At 32.6% G+C, this 20,730-nt stretch overlaps 2 protein-coding genes across 2 annotated transcripts; both read right to left on the reverse strand.

Moving 5' to 3' along the window:
* Positions 1-9,229: 9,229 nt before the first annotated feature.
* Positions 9,230-11,285, reverse strand: LOC133032972 (glutenin, high molecular weight subunit DY10-like). Its single transcript, XM_061107462.1, has 3 exons — positions 10,362-11,285; positions 10,197-10,286; positions 9,230-10,111 (listed from the first exon to the last, which is right to left on the reverse strand). Exons 1-3 carry the CDS (start codon positions 10,677-10,679, stop codon positions 9,230-9,232), a joined length of 1,290 nt encoding a protein of 429 aa, XP_060963445.1. The 5' UTR covers positions 10,680-11,285.
* A 1,558-nt stretch (positions 11,286-12,843) lies between these two features.
* On the reverse strand, positions 12,844-14,841 carry LOC133032973 (uncharacterized). Its single transcript, XM_061107463.1, has one exon. The coding sequence runs from the start codon at positions 14,839-14,841 to the stop codon at positions 12,844-12,846; it is 1,998 nt and encodes a 665-aa protein (XP_060963446.1).
* Between the last annotated feature and the right edge of the window lie 5,889 nt (positions 14,842-20,730).

Here is a 20,730-nt window from a genome sequence, read left to right on the forward strand (position 1 = left end):
CTTATACAGTCGCCACCATTAGGGTGATCATAAACTATATAAAAAACTTACAAGATTACTTATCTTTCGAGATTAAACGGTGCTAACTTGCTAATGAACGTTCCTCCATTAGGGAGGATTACTCACTAAAACAATAGCTATGTAAAACCAACAATGGAGATCGAATATCCTTATAATAAAGCTCATTATTTAATGAAGGGTTGTATTTTCTTCTAATATTTATTTTAATCCATTTATTTTAAATATATATTTATTTAATTAAAATTTCTAATTTAGAATGAAAAATTCCAAATATAAATTTTAATTTAATATTTATAAATTATACTTAGATAGATATGAAGATATCGTGAGTTATTTTTATCTTAGTAATAATTTCCATAAATATTTAGAAAATTATTCAATTTAAGTTGTTTCAAAATTAATTTACAACTCAAATTTAATTTTCTATAAATATATATTGCATTTCAAAAATGCTTTAAAATAAAATAAAAATAAATCCTGGAAAATTACTCTAATTTTATGTTGGCCCAAAATTAATAAAAATTAATTTTCAACAAAAAATATCATTTTCCTATTTAATTAAATATTTAAGTATCATGATTAAAAAATCAACTTAAATATTAATTTTCTATTTAATTAAATACACTAGAAAAATACTTCAAGCAAAACAGATAATATCTATCTAGACTTTTCATAGACTAATTAATTCAATTTCTAATTATTATATATTTTAGTTCATTTATTTTAATTAATCATTAAATGAAAAAATCACTAATTTAAGTTGGTCCAAAATTAAATAAATAATTTTCAACTTTAATCTATTTTTCAAATAAAATTCGAAATTTCTGCATTAAAGAAATGCAATTTCGAAATTTTGGGAAATGATTAATAAAATAAAATAAAATATATTTTGAAAATTATTCAAACTTAAGTTATTCTGAAATAAGATTCCAAACTTAAAATAATTTTCAACTTTAATTAAATAACATGAAAATAACAATATTAAAGTATCATGATGAAAATCAACTTAGATATTGAAATTTTCAATTTAATTAAATGTATTAAATTCAAGAAATAAATAATTAAGTAAAGAGGAAACATAATTATTAATTCTAGTTTAATACTAGGTTTAATACTAGGAAAATATACTAAACTTAGATTGTACCAAAATTAATTAGGAAACAATTAATTTCACAATCTCTGATATTTTCCTATTTAATATTAGAAATAATAACTAGTACTAGAAATAACTGTCTAGAATATATCATTGACTAAGTGTTTTTCTAAAATTAACTTTAAAATATTACAATGAAAAATAAATTTCATATATTTTAAAAGTTAATTATGTTGCTAATTCAATTTTAATTAGGTTAGACTAATATAATTAACCTAATACAATTATTTAAATAAGGCAAATGGGCCTTCACAATTGGGGTAGTTCATGTGAGGGGGAGCTGGGTTCAGTATGTCGTACCCACTTCTATGGCCCCCAACTCTCACACAAGGCCCAAAAGAGAGGAATTTAACCTTAAAATAAACAATTGTTATTCATTGAATAAGCCCAAATCTAATTGGACCTAAATAAATTTTCTTATGTCAAAATTTATTTTAGCAACCTAGTCCATTTACTTAGTAAAAACTTAAATGGGCTCCCTATATGTATCTAAGCCCAAAAGCAAACATATAGGCTCACACAGGTCAAATGATTTGGATGGACCCTATCATGTTACTAGGTTTACACAGATGAAAGAAGTACAAAATTTACCTGTTACAAATTATTTATAAGATCTATCGTCAATTGGACTATGATTAAAATCAGATCATTGGATCATGATCTGTCAACAAGTTAATCATAGCAATTTAGATCAGATAAATAATAGGTTTGTTAAAAAGTTTTGAATAAACAATATAAATAAACAAACATTGTCCATGTAACAGATGTGAAAACAAGATATTAATATAATTAAATTATTATTCTTAAACTAACCAAATAAAGGAAACTAATTTTAAAATATCTAGGTTTATTTGAATCAAATAAAATTAAATATCTAATAAGATCAATGATTTAAAAGGAAAGAATCTTCAATATCACTTTCAGATCTTATAATTTAATAAAATAAACCAATTTTAAAATAGATTTGGTTAAATAATAATTACCATAATTATATGTCAAAATATCTCAAATTAAGCAATATTCAAATCTCTAAAAAATATCTATGTTATTTAAATATTTAAGATATGATTTATAAATTTCTAATAAGGAAAAAATGATATATATAGAAAAAATATCATTTGTATACTTATAATTTATAAATAATTAAATATTTAACAAAATAACAAATTTTTGAATTTGAAAAACATTATGGTAAGTATATCTATAAAAATATCTATGTTAATTTCAAATTTATTAATTATTTAATTTGTCATATAAGATAATTTTAATATAATATTTTAAATAAAAAGACAAAGTTATCTTTTAATTTAAAATATCTTAAATATCAAAATATCTAATCTTATAATTAAATAATAAATAAATATTAAAGAACTTAACAAATTTTTAAATCTGACCATAATAGGAAATATTTAAAAATTTGAAACAATCCAAAATAGAAATATTTAAAATTGGAAAAATTCCAACTTGAAAATATTTAAAATTGGAAACATTTCAATTTAGAAATATTTAAGAAAGGAAAATTGAATTTTGGGAAACAATCCCATGAAAAAATTGGATTTCCCAGAATTGGGCGTGCAACAGGCTGCACGCAGCCTTCATGCGCGCGCGGATGGGGGGAACTGCCGAGAAATCTCGGTGCCTGCAGGGTGCCTGACCGAGAAACCTCGGTCAGCTGCAGGGTGATGGGCGCGCGCGTGCCTGGCTCGTCCGAGTGCCTGGTGCACTCGATGCACCCACTCGACAGCCATGGCATCCAAAATTCAAAAATTCATAACTTTCTCAATTTTTATCGGAATCGAGTTCCGTAGAAAACAAAATTGCTTAATTTTTCACAAGGAATCCAAATAAAATATTTTCAAAAATTGAAAAAATATTTTTCATGGAAAACGAAACTGTACAACATCAACATTCATCAAACAACACATAAACCAACATGAAGCCATCCAAATCAACACAGAAACATGCAATCATCGTTTTAATTCATATTACATGAAAGTAAATCATTACCATGGCTCTGATACCAGTTGTTGGAAATTATTTTACCAGGATCTAGATTTACTAACAAGTATGTTGGATTAACAACCTAATATGAATTCTAAAACAATGAAAATAAACACATATAAAGTTAGAAAACCTTACAGTGGGTGCAGCGGAATAATATGACTCCTTCCGTTCAGATCTCTAGCCCTTGATTCCTTTCTGTAGCAGAGCATCACCAAGATCTGAACCTGGATCTTCTTTTCTCCTTCTTTGATGCAGAAATTCCATAGTCTTCCATACTATGATTGAGATACCACTTGATGTGTGTGGGCACTACTCATCTCACAAGGATTTCGAAATTTCTCTCTATTTTTCTCTCTTAATTTCGTGGCTTTTCATCCATACAAGAGAAGAGAGCAAGGTTGCTTTATATAGGGAAAAGGGAGAGCACAACTTTCCAAATAAAACAGTTTCCTTAATTACTGTGTAATCAATTAACTGCCTTATTTAGTGTGATCCACCACTTTCCTATTATAGCTAGGCTTTGATTAGCAATTACATGGCAATTAAAAAATAAAAATAATAATTGGGAAACACAAAGGGAGTGCTCGGCCATAGAGGGAAATGGGCCTCACTTGGATTTTGCAGTTTCCTCAATTTTATTTCTATTTCTCCAAAAATGCCATTTTTCCAATTCTAATCATTTAAATGTCAAAACTAATTATTTAATAACTAAAATAGATTGTTAAATAATATTGTCATTTAAAATAATTATTAATTAGACATACAAAGTCTCTTAATTAATAATTAAACCTAGAAACCCTTTTCTTTACGATTTCATCCTTAAACTGTGAGAATTCATAAAGTAGACATAGTCTAACTTTTAGAATTATAATTGATTAATTAAAATCAATTAACTGAGTCTTACAAGCAGTATGGCCTCAACTAGTATGGGGACCATGGGTCTATATAACCGAGCTTCCAATAAGTCGAACCGAATTTACCAAGTAAATTCCCTAACTTATTAATTCCTCATTGAATCCACACTTAGAACTTGGAATTGCACTCTCAGTCATATAGAAACGCTCTATATGTTCCACGATATAGACACGTCATCAGTTATCCATTGTTATAACCCTAATGTGATCAATGATCCTCTATATAGATGATTTACACTGTACAGGGATTAAATTACCGTAACACCCTACAATGTATTTTATCCTTAAAACACTTAACCTTGTATAAATGATATTTCACCTAAGTGAAATGAGATCTCCACCATTTATCTTCGTTTGGTTAAGCTTGAAGGAAATCATCCTTTACTTCTATTTGCCAAATAGAAGCTATAGACTCCATATTTATGTTAGCGCTCCCACTCAATTGCACTACCGTGTTCCCAAAATGTACGTATCACCCTGATACAAAACTAGGCTTAACTAACAAATCAAAGAACACGAGTAACACTCTTGAAATTGAGCCTAACCATATCAGGATTTCGATCATGTGATCTAGGATCAACAGTTGATATTGAATTGAATAGATATTACGGTAAATTTCAACATATCTAATCAAAGTTCAATATCGGTCCCTTCCGATGTATACTCCATACATCCGATACTGGTAAACTTTGCCAATGTCCTGGAAAGGACATAACACTTTTCCAAGGTGTAAGAATACCTATCGCTGATTATACCATGTCAGTCTAAATCCAGTGTTCTGACAAATCAGGGAATCAACTTTTGAACATATAATAAAGATTATATTCCACTGTGCTGACAACACTATAATCTTTAACAAACTCATATGTTCTGGACTTAAAAAGAATTCATACATTATATACATATAATCATGAAATAAATCATGTGAACCATGCAACATAAAATGTTATTTCTGATCTTTATAAGTAAATCTGATTATATGAAATGAGTTTTATTTAGGGCATAAAACCCAACAAGTCGTTGGGTGGAGAGTCGTTTGGACAAAGCTCTAGTGTCTTCTCAATGGATTGATATTTTTAATGATGCAACTCTCACTAATTTGGAGATTTCTTCTTCTGATCACACACCGATCCATTTGGAGCCTACCATTTTTCAGCATAATCGCAGCTGTGTTCCATTTCGTTTTGAGAATTCTTGGACCCATGAACCTATGTGTTATGAGATCGTTAACGATTGCTGGCGTAATAACCAGTCGTTGACCATTCAGGATAAAATAAAGGCTTGTGCTAACACTCTTGCTGCTTGGGGGAAAGACTACACTGGTGGTTTTTAAAGAAAGATTGCAGCAAGTAAACGAAGATTGAAGTTGCTTAAAGGCAAGGAGGATGATCATTCAATTAATCAGTTTCAACAAGCTCAAGAAGAATACTTTGGGGTTTTATCTCAGCAAGATACTTTCTAGCGTCAACGGGCTAAACAATTCTGGTTGCGGGATGGCGACAAGAATAGTAAGTACTTTCATGCCATGGCTAGCTCTAGAGAAAGAAGTAATAAAATTCAAAAGCTGATCAATACGGATGGGGTTTGGGTCGACTGGGATGGGGGTTTGGATCAGTTAATTATTGCTTACTTTGAATCTCTTTACACTGCTGGGTCGACTAATTATGATCAGTTTGTGAATGGTATTGTGCCTTTGGTTTCGCCAATTCAAAATGCAGACTTACTTGCTGGTCCGACGGACGATGAGATAAGAGGTGCCCTATTTCATATGCACCCGGATAAGTCTCCGGGACCTGATGGCATGGGGCCGGGGTTTTTTCAAAAACATTGGGACATTGTTGGTTGTGATGTTACCCAATTAGTGAGGAATTTTTTCGAAACCAGATATCTTCCAAGCAGTTTAAACGCCACCAATTTGGTGCTAATTCCAAAAAAGAAAAACCCTTCGTCTATGGGAGAGTTAAGACTGATTGCCTTATGTAATGTACTCTATAAGATTGTTTCAAAAGTGTTGGCAAATCGAATGAAAGGTCTTCTTGATCATGTTATCTCTGAAACTCAGAGTGCTTTCATTCCGGGAAGGCTCATTTTAGATAACATTATGGTGGCCTTTGAGGTCATGCATTTTTTGAAAAGAAAGACAACGGGAAAGAAAGGTTTCATGGCTATTATATTAGACATGAGTAAGGCGTATGATCGTGTTGAGTGGCCTTACTTGAGAGCTATTATGATTAGATTGGGGTTTGATGTTCGATGGGTTGAGATGATTTTTCAGTGTGTCTCTACGGTTCATTATTCGGTTGTTCATGGTGAGCATGTTATGGGCCCAATCACTCCTACCCGTGGTTTGAGACAAGGGGATCCGTTATCCCCTTCTCTTTTTATTTTCTGTGCGGAAGGTCTTTCTCATTTAATTGGTCAGTTTGTGATGAACAACTTACTTCAAGGTATTCGGGTGGCTAGAGGTGCACCTGTGGTTTCTCATATATTTTTCGCCGACGATAGTTATCTCTTTTGCCAAGCAACACAAGATGCGACTGTTCATGTTCGTGACTTCTTGGCTGCCTTTGAAGAGGTCGCTGGTCAGAAGGTGAATACCAGTAAGTCTTCAATCTTTTTTAGTCCTAATACTACTGGTAGTGATCGGGAGCAGATTTGTGGTACTCTTGGGATGGTTGAGGCTAGTGAAGACAGTAAATACTTGGGACTGCCAAATATAATTGGTCGTAATAAATCATCTATCTTAGGCTTTTTGAAGGAAAAAGTAAAGAATCGTATTAATAGTTGGGATGGAAAGTTATTGTCTCGGGCGGGTAAGGAAATTCTCTTGAAGACAGTTGTTCAATCTCTTCCAACTTACGCAATGAGTGTCTTTCTTTTGCCTATCAAGACATGTGATGAACTACAAAAGATGATGGCCAAGTATTGGTGGAAAACTTCGTCTAGTAGGGGGAGGGGCATAATTTGGATGAGTTGGGAACGCATGGCTAGGGACAAGAAATTTGGAGGTATGGGATTTAGGCTTCTTCATGAGTTTAACATTGCTATGCTAGCTAAACAGGGCTGGCGTTTGTTGGTTCAACCAAATTCCCTTGTCGGTCGAATTTATAAAGCAAGATACTTCCCACATGGTGATTTTCTTTCTGCTGAAATTGGGGCCAATCCGAGCTTTGTTTGGCGTAGTGTTTGGGCTTCGCAATCCCTTATTAGGCTTGGGATGGTTTGCAAGTTGATATTCTTAAACACCCTTGGCTTCCTAATAATGAGCATCCTTATGTCACAACTCTTAATCCTGGCCTCATTAATCAACCCGTGGCCTCTCTGTTCATGGTTGATAGTAGGACTTGGGATGTTGATCTCATTCAAGACATGTTTAACCAAAGGGATGCCAATCTGATCTTGGGAATACCTCTTAGTTTCACTGCTGAAGGTGATTTTTGGTCTTGGAGAGGCGAAAGTTCAGGGGACTTTTCAGTAAGTAGTGCATACAAGCTTCTTGAGGATCAAAGAGGAATGCGGTCTGGTGCAAGTAACTCAGGTTTTTGGGTTAATTTGTGGCAGTTAAAAATACCACAGAAAGTGATTTTTTTTTTGTGGAGAGTCTGTTCTCCTTGTCTCCCCACTCGGGTTCAACTACATATTAATCATGTTCCTCTTTCTCTAGACTGTCCATTATGTGGTGAAGCCCAAGAAACTGAATTTCATCTATTTGTTTCTTGTGCTTTTGCTTCTGTCTGCTGGTCTAGGATCGACTTGGCTATTACAGAACTGGATAATGCCAATATAGCCTCCTGGTTTATGCAGCAAATTGACAAGTTAGATGAGGAGATGATGTGTAGAGTGGCTATGATCTCTTGGGCCATTTGGAAGGCTCGAAACAGTCTTATTTGGGAAGAAAAAAGGCTTTCGGTTGTGGAAGTTATGGCATTAGCAAACACTACTTTACACCATTGGAGAAAAGCTCAAAACAAGGATAGCATTCCATCCTACGATCTGCAGCAGCCAGGGGATGGTAATGAGCTTTGGACAAAGCCGGTTGTTAGTGTAGTTAAAGTAAATGTGGATGCAGCCTTTTTTGAAGATGAAAGTTAGTTTGACTTTGGTTTGGTTGCTAGAGATCATACGGGAAGACTAATTGAAGCGTGCTGTCAGCCGGTTCATGGGCAGCAGAACGTTGCAGCAGCTGAGGCTCTAGGCGTCAAAGAGGCCCTCAGTTGGATTAAAGGAAAACAATGATTTCAAGCTGTTATCGAAACTCATAGTAAAAGGACTGTGCAAGCAGTCCGTAGTTCAATAGTCATGAAATCAGTTTTTGGTATCATTGTTGATGATTGTCGTTGTTTGCTTAAAGCTATGCCTAATGTCAGTTTATGTTTTGTTAAACGGTCTGCTAATCGAGTTGCTCACTATGTTGCTAGGCAATCTCGTTCTTATGCTGATCGTAGAATCCTTAGTTTAAATGATTCTGCTATTTTGCAGGACTTATTGTATCAGGATTCGTGCTATTAATAAAAGTTTGCATCTATTTAAAAAAAAAAAAACACTACAAGAAAAATGAGCATTACTGAGGACAAATTTCGTTGGTAGAAACCCCTGTTTTCGTCAGTATTGCGCATCAATGAGGACATTTCGTTGGTAAAAAGTCGTTGGGAATACTTCGTTGGGAAAAACGATTATCAACAACAACTTTTTAAGTCATTGGGAATAAAAATTATCAACAACGATAATGTCGTTGGGAATAATATTTATTTAATTTTTTTTTTACATCTGAGTGCATCAACAACGACATTGTCGTTATTGATATTATTATCAATGACGACAATGTCGTTATTGAAGAGCTTCTACGAAAAAAAATAAATAATTATATTAAATTTATTTGTAATTAATTATTTATATATATTATTATATTAAAATTATTAATTTAAATTTTAATTATTTTTAATTAATTAATATATAAAATTATTGAATTAATTAAGATATAAAATCATTTAACTAAAAGAAAATATTTAAAGTCACTAATATTACAATAAGAGTAAGTCATAAACATTATAGTACTGCCTACCTAAATATAAATTAGTGTTCATAAAATATTAACAAACATATTAGACCGATAGTTCGTAAAATTAAAATAGATATTCTAAAAGAAGTTTGTAGTAGCATCGTCCTCATCACTAGCATCTCGAGGAACATCCGACCCAGGAACATCCGGCATTTGTGGGTAGTATGGCGGCATTTGCAAGGTGGGCATCATTTGAGATGTCTGCTGCCCATGTAGTGTCGGCATCATTTGAGATGTCTGCTGCCCTTGTTGTGTCGGCATCATCTGAGAAGTCTGTTGTCCTAGATGTGTCGGCATCATTTGAGATGTCTGCTCCCATGGTTGTGTCGGCATCGTCTGCGATGTGTTCTGATATTGCTGCCCTTGTGTCGACATCTGAACATTTTGCGGCATCTGTGACATTTGTGGCATCCGAGGCTCTGACACATGAGACGTCTGAGGCGACTGCGTCATCATATTCAACAATACTTGCGAATTGTTTGGCGACTGAAACACAAACTGCAAGTATGACTGGTACATTTGACTGTGAAATTTCTCAGGACTTAACCTTCCAGGCGAAGGAACAAGAGGCTGTTGTAACAGTTGCTGAAACGAAGTAGGAGTCTGATGCGGCTGCTGAAAACCCATTGGGTTAAAACCCATTTGAGAGCGAGACGGTTGAGGACGTATGGGTTGGGTTGGAGCTGCATCATTCATCTCAACATCCATTGGTTCCCGACGTTCACGTGACATTTGTTGAGTCAACGTCTGTATTTGTTTCTGTAACTCAACAACTGTTTCCCGTAAGTCCGGTTGATCAGCAGTTGCAGGTTGTGAGCGTCGTCCTGATGATTGGCCTTTCAACTTGCGACCCACTCCTCGTTGATGGCCACGCCTCTCTCCAAGTGTTTTCCGAAGAATCTCAAGTTCTGAAACTTGTGAAGATTCAGGAGCACTATTTCGAGTTGTCAACATCTCTTCCTATAATTAATATAAATAAGTTAGAAATCAAGCAAAGTTACAATTATTTGAAAATATTTAAAAGTTATTATTTTATATATCTTACATATTTATTTTTGGCAGCCTCATTGATGAAGGTGTTGGTGTCTTTCTTAGTATGACATTCTTTCCAAGTCTCAATGTAACCCTTTCCTTGCTGATAAATATAACTTGTTAGAAAATTATATATAAAGTAAACTTTGTAAAATAGAAATTTAATATATTAACTTACTTTTTGACGAAGAATCTCAGCCATAGTTACCGACCCTGTTGTTGAAGAGAATTTCATCTTCTGTCGATTGATAGAGTTTTGCTTCGACCGTTGAATGAAATCAGGAGTTGTGAACAATTCACATATTAGTCGCCATTGGTCTTCATTAAGTTCATTGGGAGGGTTCTTCACTGCATTTTCAAAGTCTTCTGGGTTTTTGTAATATTCTCTGAAGTGTTGCAATCTAATATTCTTTCGTGTTTTGTACTTCTCGGCCATCTCAGCTATCGAAATAGCTACTAACTTTGGATGACTGTCCAACTGGTAATAATGCTGCATATGACAAAAATAAATTAAAATAACATGGTAATAATCACATTTATTAGTGTAGATAAATTAATAATTATTTACCCGAAGCTTGGTTAAGATGAGGTGTTCGTACTGCTCCGGGACATTTGCCCAACTTGGATGATGTCCAGGCACATGCAGTGCAACCTCTCGCCCTACCAATCGAGGAAAAGCTTTACTCTCCAAGCCTACTATTTTGTTCGAGACACTGTCAACTTCTAATGGCAACGGGCCAGTAGAGTTTTTTCTTCTCTCTTCTAACTTTACTAAAACATTCCTCCCACGGCCTTTTCTCGCGTCACCACCTATGTTGCCATCAAAAATGTATATGTGTGAATAGTTGAATTAAAAAAATTAAACACTTAGATAGAAAAATAACAAAAATACCTGAAGCCTCGCACGCAGTCGGTACCCTAGTAGGATCTAATGGGTCATCCCCGCCACCATCTCCACCATGATAGTTAGCAACATCTGCTGACATTTTATGCTAAAAATAGAATAATAAAATCATATGAGTCCTTACTTAAGAGAATACGAACAACTCATTAACTCTTAAATTTGTTCTTTTACAATAATTTGTTGAGACAAAAGGATTAAAAAAATATAACTACTCATCAATACAAACAGTACTAAAATCTATTATTCACAATCATCATCACTAATGAAATGCAAATTTGTTGCGGGCGCTTCTTCAATTTCATCTTCAAGATGATCAATAAGCAAATCATCCTCTAGGTCTTCTGCAATTTCTTCATCTTCATCATCCCTACTATCATCAACATTTGCAACCATCTCAGAACGTTGAGGGACATCTACAATTGTTGGAGAATCATTAGTTCGTTGGACATTCAACTCCCCCAAATCTACTGATAGTGTAAAATTTGATGAGTTTGTGTCATGTACAACATCAACATCATCTGGCTCGTTAGAAGAATCCAAAATATTTTCCCAAACTTGGCGGTGATGGACATTATGAACAACTCTCCAATTACGACCTCTAACTAGATCATCCACAAAGAAAACTTGCTTAGCTTGACTGGCAAGAATGTAAGGATCATCTTTGTACCATACACCACTAACATTTATGCTAGTGATATTCTTTTCAATAATGATTTTTTTCTTTCTCGGATCTGTGTTGAACCACTTACACCGAAATAATACAACTGAATATGCACCACTAAAGGACAAATGCAATATTTCTTGAAGTTCCCCAAAATAGTCAAAACCTTCTGTCCCTGCAACGGACACCCCACTATTTTGAGTATTACGGTCTTTATCTCGACTGTGTACAACAAATCGAACTCCATTCACTATACATGCCGGATATGAATACACAACGAGATCAGAGCCAGCTGCTAAAGCTAGCAATTCATCACTGTGTTCTAAAGACCCGAGCTTATACAAATCAAAAATCTGAAAAAACACGCATAACAATCAAGATTTGAGAGAGTTGATAATTTACATTAAGTAAATAGTACAAAAAGGAATACTTGCACACCTTCTTATGAAACTACGTAGGAAATTCTTTTTTGTGTAAAAGATTATGGTTGGCATTCGGGTCCCTCTGTGCGATTATTTCAAGGTGCTCTCTATTAAAAGAAAAAAATTATTACAAATTTAGCTATATAGAATAATATAAATTATTTATTAAGCATTATGTAATAATTTTGATTAACTTACGTCATATAAGAGTCGATCTCGCTAGAATTCTGCAATATGTACCACTCAGCTCTTTTGCGAGTCTTCTCATCGAGAGTTGTTATTGTTTGCTTACCGAGTGGACGACATTGAGATTTATACACTGTTAAATAGCGAGATACACTAGGAGCATCTTCATTGCGCTCAGGACAGTTGAATTTTGTATGCACACCTTTGAAGTACATGGAACAAAATGTCAAAGCCTCATCTATAACGTATCCTTCAGCAATAGATCCTTCCGGCCTTGCTTTGTTCCTAACATAATTTTTCAACTTTTTCATATACCTCTCAAAAGGGTACATCCACCTCATAAAAACTGGCCCGCCCAATATGGCTTCCTCGGGTAAATGGATCACCAAATGTATCATGATATCAAAAAATGCTGGAGGATAAATTCTCTCCATTTTGCACAAAATGTGAATAAGGTCTCCCTGGGCCTTCTCCATGTCTTTTACGTTCAATGTCCTTGAACATAAAATTTTGAAAAATTGCACAATTCTATAATGGTGCTTGATACTTCCTTCGACAAAAACTTGCCAATACAAGCTGGAAGTAACCTTTGCATTATGACATGACAATCATGGGATTTCAATCCAACAATATTGTCATTAGTTACTTTCTTCTTCAAGTTCGAACAAAATCCATCTGGCAATTTAACGTCCTTCAAAAATTTACAAAACAATTGCTTATCATTAGCAGTTAACACATAAGGGGCATGTGGTTTTAGCAATCTTTTACGAGCATCTTCGAAAATCCATAAGGATTGACGAATTCTCATATTTTTCAAATCTTGTCTTGCATTAGTGGTGTCTTTAGACTTGTCATTATCCAAGAGAGTGCCAAGGATACTATCACAAACATTCTTCTCAACATGCATAACATCGATGTTGTGTTTCAACTCATTTGCACTCCAATACTCAAGTTCATAAAAAATACTTTTTTTCCTCCAGTTATTTTCAATGTCGCCTCTTTTTCGTTTCCCCGGAGCACGTTCAGATAGAGCATTCACTTGTTCTAATATTTCAGAACAAGTAAATCGTCTTGGCGGAGGTCTCTTCTCAACATTTCCATCAAATTCACGGTCTTTTCTCATACGATGATTGGATGGCAAGAAACGTCTATGACCAACATAAGATGTCTTACCAATCACTCGAATAGAAGTAGTATCCTCGTTGCATGTAGGACAGGCTTTATATCCCTGTCCACTCCATCCGGACAAGCTACTACGGGCAGGAAAATCATTAATTGTCCAAAGAAGAGCTGCGCGCATGTTGAACATTGAGTTGGTTGTAGCATCTCTTGTTTCAACACCCTGAGTCCACAATGCGTTTAGCTCGTCCACCAATGGCCTTAAAAAGACATCCATGTCCTTACCAGGTGACTTCGGTCCGGGAATAAGGAGACTCAACATGAAATTGTTATCCTTCATACACATCCAAGGTGGCAAATTGTAATTCACCAACACTACAGGCCACATACTATACGAGAGGCTCATGTTGCCAAAAGGATTAAATCCATCAGCAGCTAAGCCTAGGCGAACATTCCGAGGATCTCTTGCAAAATCAGGATGTCTGGAGTCAAAGTCTTTCCACGCGGCAGAATCAACAGGATGACGCATAACACCATTTTCTCTCACACGACCAGTACGATGCCATACCATCTCTTTGGATGTATGTCTTGAACTGTATAATCTTTTCAATCGAGGAGTCAACGGAAAGTAGCGCATCACTTTATGCGCTACTTTTTTTCCGCTTGTCTCCTCATTAATCCATCTACTGGTCCCGCACACCGGGCAAAAATCTTTCGAGGCATGCTCATTGTGAAACAAACAACAATTGTTCACGCACACGTGGATTGATTCGTACCCTAATCCTAATTTTCCTAATTTCTTCTTCGCCTCATAGTGTGTTGCAGGAATTTTATTCTCCTTCGGAAATGCAAACTTCAACAACTTCAACAATTCATCAAAGATATAATTTGGTATTTTTCCCAAATTTTTTAAGTGCATCAACTTTGCTATAAAGTTGAGGGACGATATCCAATCGCAACCAGGATACAACTCTGCCTCAATCTCCTCAAACATGTCATCATAATACTGACCCCTCTGCATTTCATCATCACCAGCTCTTTCGTCGTCATCTATAGGAGGGAAGAAATCTTCAATGACACCAGCCATCTCATCCGCATCGACATTGATGTTAGCCTCGACAGGTTCATCTGGCTCCCCATGGTAAATCCACCTCTCATAGCTGCTCTCGAAACCCTTTGTAAAGATGTGTGCCTCCACAGTATTCAAAGGATGCAATCTAGTATTCTTGCATTTAACACAAGGACAGAAAATTCTTCCGTCACAATCCTTGTGTTTAGACGCAAGTTCCATAAAGACTTGGAGACCTTCCCAGTAAGCTGGATCCTTACGATTTCTCATGGTCACCCAAGTCTTATCGATTGCCATCTACCAAAAAATTTACGTTTACTACATTATAATCAAATTGTCTACTGTCAAACGAATTTGGTAATTTTGAATGTGTAGTTGAACTAAGGCTAATCTTACGTCATTTTATGAAACTTTTTTTAACTTTTATTTTAAACTATACTTACATTAAATATTATAGTATTTATCAAATTATTTGTTAATTTTTTTTATTACAAGAATTTATTAATTATAAAATTTATCACTTATTCAATTATTAATTATTTATATTCAACTAATTAAAGTTATTTATAATTATTTAATTATTTATTATTATTTTTTATAAATATACAAAAAATATTTTAAATTAAATTACTTAATTTTAGGATTTATTTCATTAATTTTGTTAAATAAATATTAATTTAAATAATTGTCCATTTAAAAAATAACTTGTTACTAGTTTTATAACAAACTATTAACTTATTATAAATTATTAAAATAACAAAATTTTTATTATCTCAAAATTTTACCGAAATTCATTTATTTAAATTATTTTTATTTAACAAAATATTATATTTTTCATTAATATAATTATTTCTTAATATTTTTTATTGTAAGAATTTATTCAATATTAAATTCATTACTTATTCAATTATTAATTATCTATTCTCAACTAATAAAAGTTATTTATTGATTCAAAAAAAAAAGTTATCTATTAAATATTTAATTATTTATTATTATTTTTTAATAAAATACAAATTTCATTTACGTCATTTTATGAAACCTTTTTTAACTTTTATTTTAAACTATACTTACATTAAATATTATAGTATTTATCAAATTATTTGTTAATTTTTTCTATTACAAGAATTTATTAATTATAAAATTTATCACTTATTCAATTATTAATTATTTATATTCAACTAATTAAAGTTATTTATAATTATTTAATTATTTATTATTATTCTTTATAAATATACAAAAAAAATCTTTTAAATTCAATTACTTAATTTTAGGATTTATTTCACTAATTTTGTTAAATAAATATTAATTTAAATAATTGTCCATTTAAAAAATAACTTGTTACTAGTTTTATAACAAACTATTAACTTATTATAAATTATTAAAATAACAAAATTTTTATTATCTCAAAATTTCACCGAAATCCTTTTATTTAAATTATTTTTATTTAATAAAATATTATCTTTTTTATTAATATAATTATTTCTTAATATTTTTTATTGTAAGAATTTATTTAATGTTAAATTCATTACTTATTTAATTATTAATTATCTATTCTCAACTAATAAAAGTTATTTATTGATTCAAAAAATAAATAAAAGTTATTTATTAAATATTTAATTATTTATTATTATTTTTTAAACAAAATACAAATTTCATTTACTTAAATTACTTAATTTTAACATTAATTTTATTAATTTTTATAAATAATTATTACCTTATAATTTTTCTTTTTAAATACCACTTTAATATTTTTTATAAAAAAATTACTAATTTATTAAATTAACCTAATTTTTTTTACTATATGAAATTTAAAAAAAAATTGGACAGCATAACATTTATATTTTACACTATACCCAAAAAAATTTTAACCTGATTTATACAATCTTTACAACTTTAAAATACATTACACATTTTTAAATATTACAAAGTTTCAAAGTAAATCAAAAATTTATTACAATACAAAAAATAACAAAAAAACAAATACAAACACACATACTATTTTCAGATTATACACATCTATATTAAAAAGAAAAAAAAAATTACAATCACTTAAAACAATACATACATTATTAAAAACACATACATATAACTCAAATACATATATATTTAAACATATATTTAAAATAAATATTACAAACATCTAAACAACAAAATTTATCTACATATTTATAAATACATATATAAATATAAAACAATATATATACATATTACAAATGAGGGTATACCTCAAAAATCGCCGCCGGTGGCGGTGGGCTGACGGAGGTTCAGGCGGAGGAGAGACCCGGTGCTGGGCTGAGCTGACGCGCGACTTCAGGTGGGCGATGGTGGTGGCCGGACGTAGCTTCAGGCGCCTGGGTTGAATGGGTTAGGGTTAGGGTTGAATGGGTTGAAGGTGGCTGAATAGAGAGGAAAATGGGTTAGGGTTTTTAGTTTTGGCTGAGAAATGAGGAAGGCTCGCTGCATTTTTTTTATATACAAAGAACTTCCCAACGATATAGACCAACGACATTGTCGTTGGTGACAGACTGATCACTGCAACGTGTCAGTCTGTCACCAACGACAATGTCGTTGGGAGCTGAAATGAGAGGGAAAATTACCGCCCTTTTACAACGGCCATTTTTCAAATTATACAAAACTTTTCCCAATGACAATGTCGTTATTGAAGTATTTTCAATAACGACATTGTCGTTATTGATGATAAATTTTTTTTTTTAAAAAAATAATAATAGTTGTCCCAACGACAGGTAAGTGTCGTTATTTATAGTACCATTTTTAATGAGGACTTTTTGGCGTTGGTAATAGTGGCGTTGGTATAAACCATTATTGTTGTAGTGAAAACAAGTATGTTTCATTAACATCCTGATATGAATTCTAAAACAATGAAATAAATATAAAGTTTAGTAAACCTTACATTGGGTGCAGCGGAATATGACTCCTTCCATTCAGATCTCTAGCCCTTGATTCCTTTTTGTAGCAGATCATCACCAAGATATGAACCTGGATCTCTTTCTCTCATTCCTTTGATGCTGATTCTCCTTCTTAATGTTTGGAATCTCCTACAGTCTTACACACTATGCTTGAGATACCACTTGATGTGTGTGGGCACTCACTCATTCACTCAAGGATTTCAAAAATCAAGAAGAAAGAAGAGGGAAGTGGTTTCTGCTATAGAGAATGGAGGCTCAATTTCATCTGACAAAAGTTAACAAAGTTCAGTTTGAATGAGAGCCATCACTATCTATTTATAGGTAACCACCTAGGTTTAGGTTAGAATTATTTGGCATTAAAATAATAGAAAAATAGGAAAATTGCACTAAGTGTGCCGCCCATGGATAGTGGATTGGGCCCACTTTGCAATTTTGCCATTTTGTCATTTTTTCTATCCCATATTCTCAAAAACGCAAATTTTCCAATTTCAACCATTTAAATGCTAATTCTAATTATTTAATAACTAAAAATTAATTATTAAATAATATTGTCATTTAATATATTTATTAATTAGACATATAAAGTCTCTTAATTAATAAATAAACCTAGAATTCTCTTTTCTTTATAATTTTGCCCTTGCTTAGTGAAAATTCATAAACTAGACATAGTCTAACTTTAGAATTATAATTGATTAATCAAAATCAATTAACTGAGTCTTACAAGCAGTATGGTCTCAACTAGTATGGGGACCATGGGTCTATATATCCGAGCTTCCAATAAGCAGATCAAGAATTTATATCTTAAATTCACTGACTTATTAATTCTTCGTTCAATCCACGCATAGAACTTAGAATTGCACTCTCAGTATATAGAACGCTCTATATGTTCCACGATATAGATACGCCATTAGTTATCCATTGTTATAATCCTAATTTGATCAATGATTCTCTATATAGATGGTCTACACTGTAAAGGGTTTAGATTACCGTAACACTTAACCCCGTATAAATGATATTTCAACTAAGTGAAATGAGTACTCCCTCATTTATTTTCGTTTGCTCAAGCTCGAAGGAAATCATCCTTTACTTTCTATTTGTCAGATAAAAGCTATAGATTCCATATTTATGTTAGCGCTCCCACTCAATTGCACTATCATGTTCCCAAAATGTACGTATCACCCTGACCCAAAAGTAGGCTTAACTAACAAATCAAAGAGCATGTATAATACTCTTGAGATCGAACATAAACATATCAGGATTAAGATCATTTGATCTAGGATCAACAGGTGATATTGAATTGAATAGATATTACGGTAAATTTAATATATCTAATCAAAGTTCAATATCGGCCCCTTCCGATGTATACTCCATACATCCGATACTGGTAAACTTTGCCAATGCCCTGGAAAGGACATAACACTTATCCAAGGTGTAAGAATACTAATCGCTGATTATACCATGCCAGTCTAAATCCAGTGTTCTGACGAATCAGGGAATAAACTTTCGAACATATAATTAAGATTATATTCCACTGTGCTGACAACACTATAATCATTAACAAATTCATATGTTCTGGACTTAAATAGAATTCATACATTATATATATAATCATGAAATAAATCATGTGAACCATGCAACATTAAATGTTATTTCTGATCTTTATTAATTAGTAAATCTGATTATATTGAAATGAGTTTTATTTAGGGCATAAAACCCAACAATTTGCCTGTAATCCTGGATGAGATTTTGGTAGGTAAGGCCGGTATTGGGGGAGAATAGGATGGAAGATTTATTGAAGTTCACCAACTGACTCGAGATACTCTCATACTTGGCAAGAGCCTCTTTGATAGCATTACAAGCCTGGATGTTAGACCAACAAAATAGTATGCTATCATTAGCAAAAAGAAGATGTGAGATTTTTGGAGCAGTACATGCAATATCCAAAATTTGTTTTAGTGTTTTCAAATTGCTTAAGAATAGTAGAGAGACCTTCTAAACAAAGGAGAAAGAGGTATGGTGAGAGAAGATCCCCTTGGCAAAGTCCTCTAGAGGGAATGACATTCCCAAGGTCATGGCCGTTGATGTTGAATTTAAAGGAAGCAGTTGACAGGAAAGTCATGATTAAAGAGACAAACTTAGAGGGGAAACCGAATTCAGCATGATCTTATTAAGGAAACTCCATTCAACTCTGTCAAAAGCCTTGGCCATGTCCAACTTGACTGCCATCCAGCCAATCTTGCCTTTTTTCCTACATTTGATGGAATGGAGTATTTCTTGGGCCATGAGAATATTATCAGAAATTAATGAGTCAGCCCTTAAGAAAGGTACTTTGGTTGGGAGAAATAAGAGGGTTTATGACTAACTTGATCCTATTAGCCAGGACTTTTGAAAAAAAATTTATAAACAGTAGTGCGCAGGCTAATAGGGCGATAGTCTTTAAGGGTAGAGGGATCCTTGATTTTGGGGATGAGGGTAATAAGAGTGGTATTGAAGTGTGTTATATCAGATTGGTTATTTAGAAAATTGAGACTTAGAAAAAATTTCTCCCGAAGACCCACACTTTTTCAAAGCTTCTCTTCAACCTATTCTATGAATAGTATGAGATCATAATAAGAAAACTAAAACCTAGTTGAATACTCTAGGTTTCTTACATTGGAAACACTCTTCTCATAAAGAAAGATATGAAAGTATGAGAATAGAAGAGATAAAATCGTTTGACTGCTCTTTAGGTCCTATTTATAGAACATAACAACCTTAGAGACAACCACAAAAATATTTTTCCAGCTGTACAAAGCTTTCTTAAAAAAATTCTTGATTTGTAGCATCAGAATCGGACTCTACAGCAGCAAATCAGGACCAGATAGAAAACTTTCTAAATTAAACTAAGATCACGAATTTAGACTTCAAACCCGCCAAATAAAATTTATTTGCTCTGTTCTAATAAAAGCAAAACCGAAATCATCAATTAGAGAAAGAGAGTTAAATTTTTTAAAGTTAGACAACTTTCCATAAGAGAATTTTTTTCTCTTACAAAAAGCTTCATAAACCAAAGAGACCAAAATTAATGTAATAAAAATAATTTAAATACTCAATAAAAATACATAATAATTAAAACATATTTTGACAATTAAATTACCAAAAAAGAACCTAACACAAACAAACAAACAAAAATATAGAACTTTAGGAGAAAGTAATATTATAACATACATTATTGAAAAATAAACATATATAATAAAAACTAATTAAATAAGTAGTTTAG

Source organism: Cannabis sativa, unplaced genomic scaffold (genome assembly GCF_029168945.1).
Source record: "Cannabis sativa cultivar Pink pepper isolate KNU-18-1 unplaced genomic scaffold, ASM2916894v1 Contig1, whole genome shotgun sequence".
In the NCBI taxonomy this organism is placed as follows: Eukaryota; Viridiplantae; Streptophyta; class Magnoliopsida; order Rosales; family Cannabaceae; genus Cannabis; species Cannabis sativa.

Bases quoted from the DNA above. Each gene is read 5' to 3' on its own strand.
- LOC133032972 (XM_061107462.1), bottom strand. From the start codon at position 10,679: ATGCAGCATTATTACCAGTTGGACAGTCATCCAAAGTTAGTAGCTATT. The intron at 10,287-10,361 runs GTAAGTTAATAT...TATATTTATCAG, and splicing joins CTGAGATTCTTCGTCAAAAA to CAAGGAAAGGGTTACATTGA. The intron at 10,112-10,196 runs GTAAGATATATA...TATTAATTATAG, and splicing joins AGGCTGCCAAAAATAAATAT to GAAGAGATGTTGACAACTCG.
- LOC133032973 (XM_061107463.1), bottom strand. From the start codon at position 14,841: ATGGCAATCGATAAGACTTGGGTGACCATGAGAAATCGTAAGGATCCA.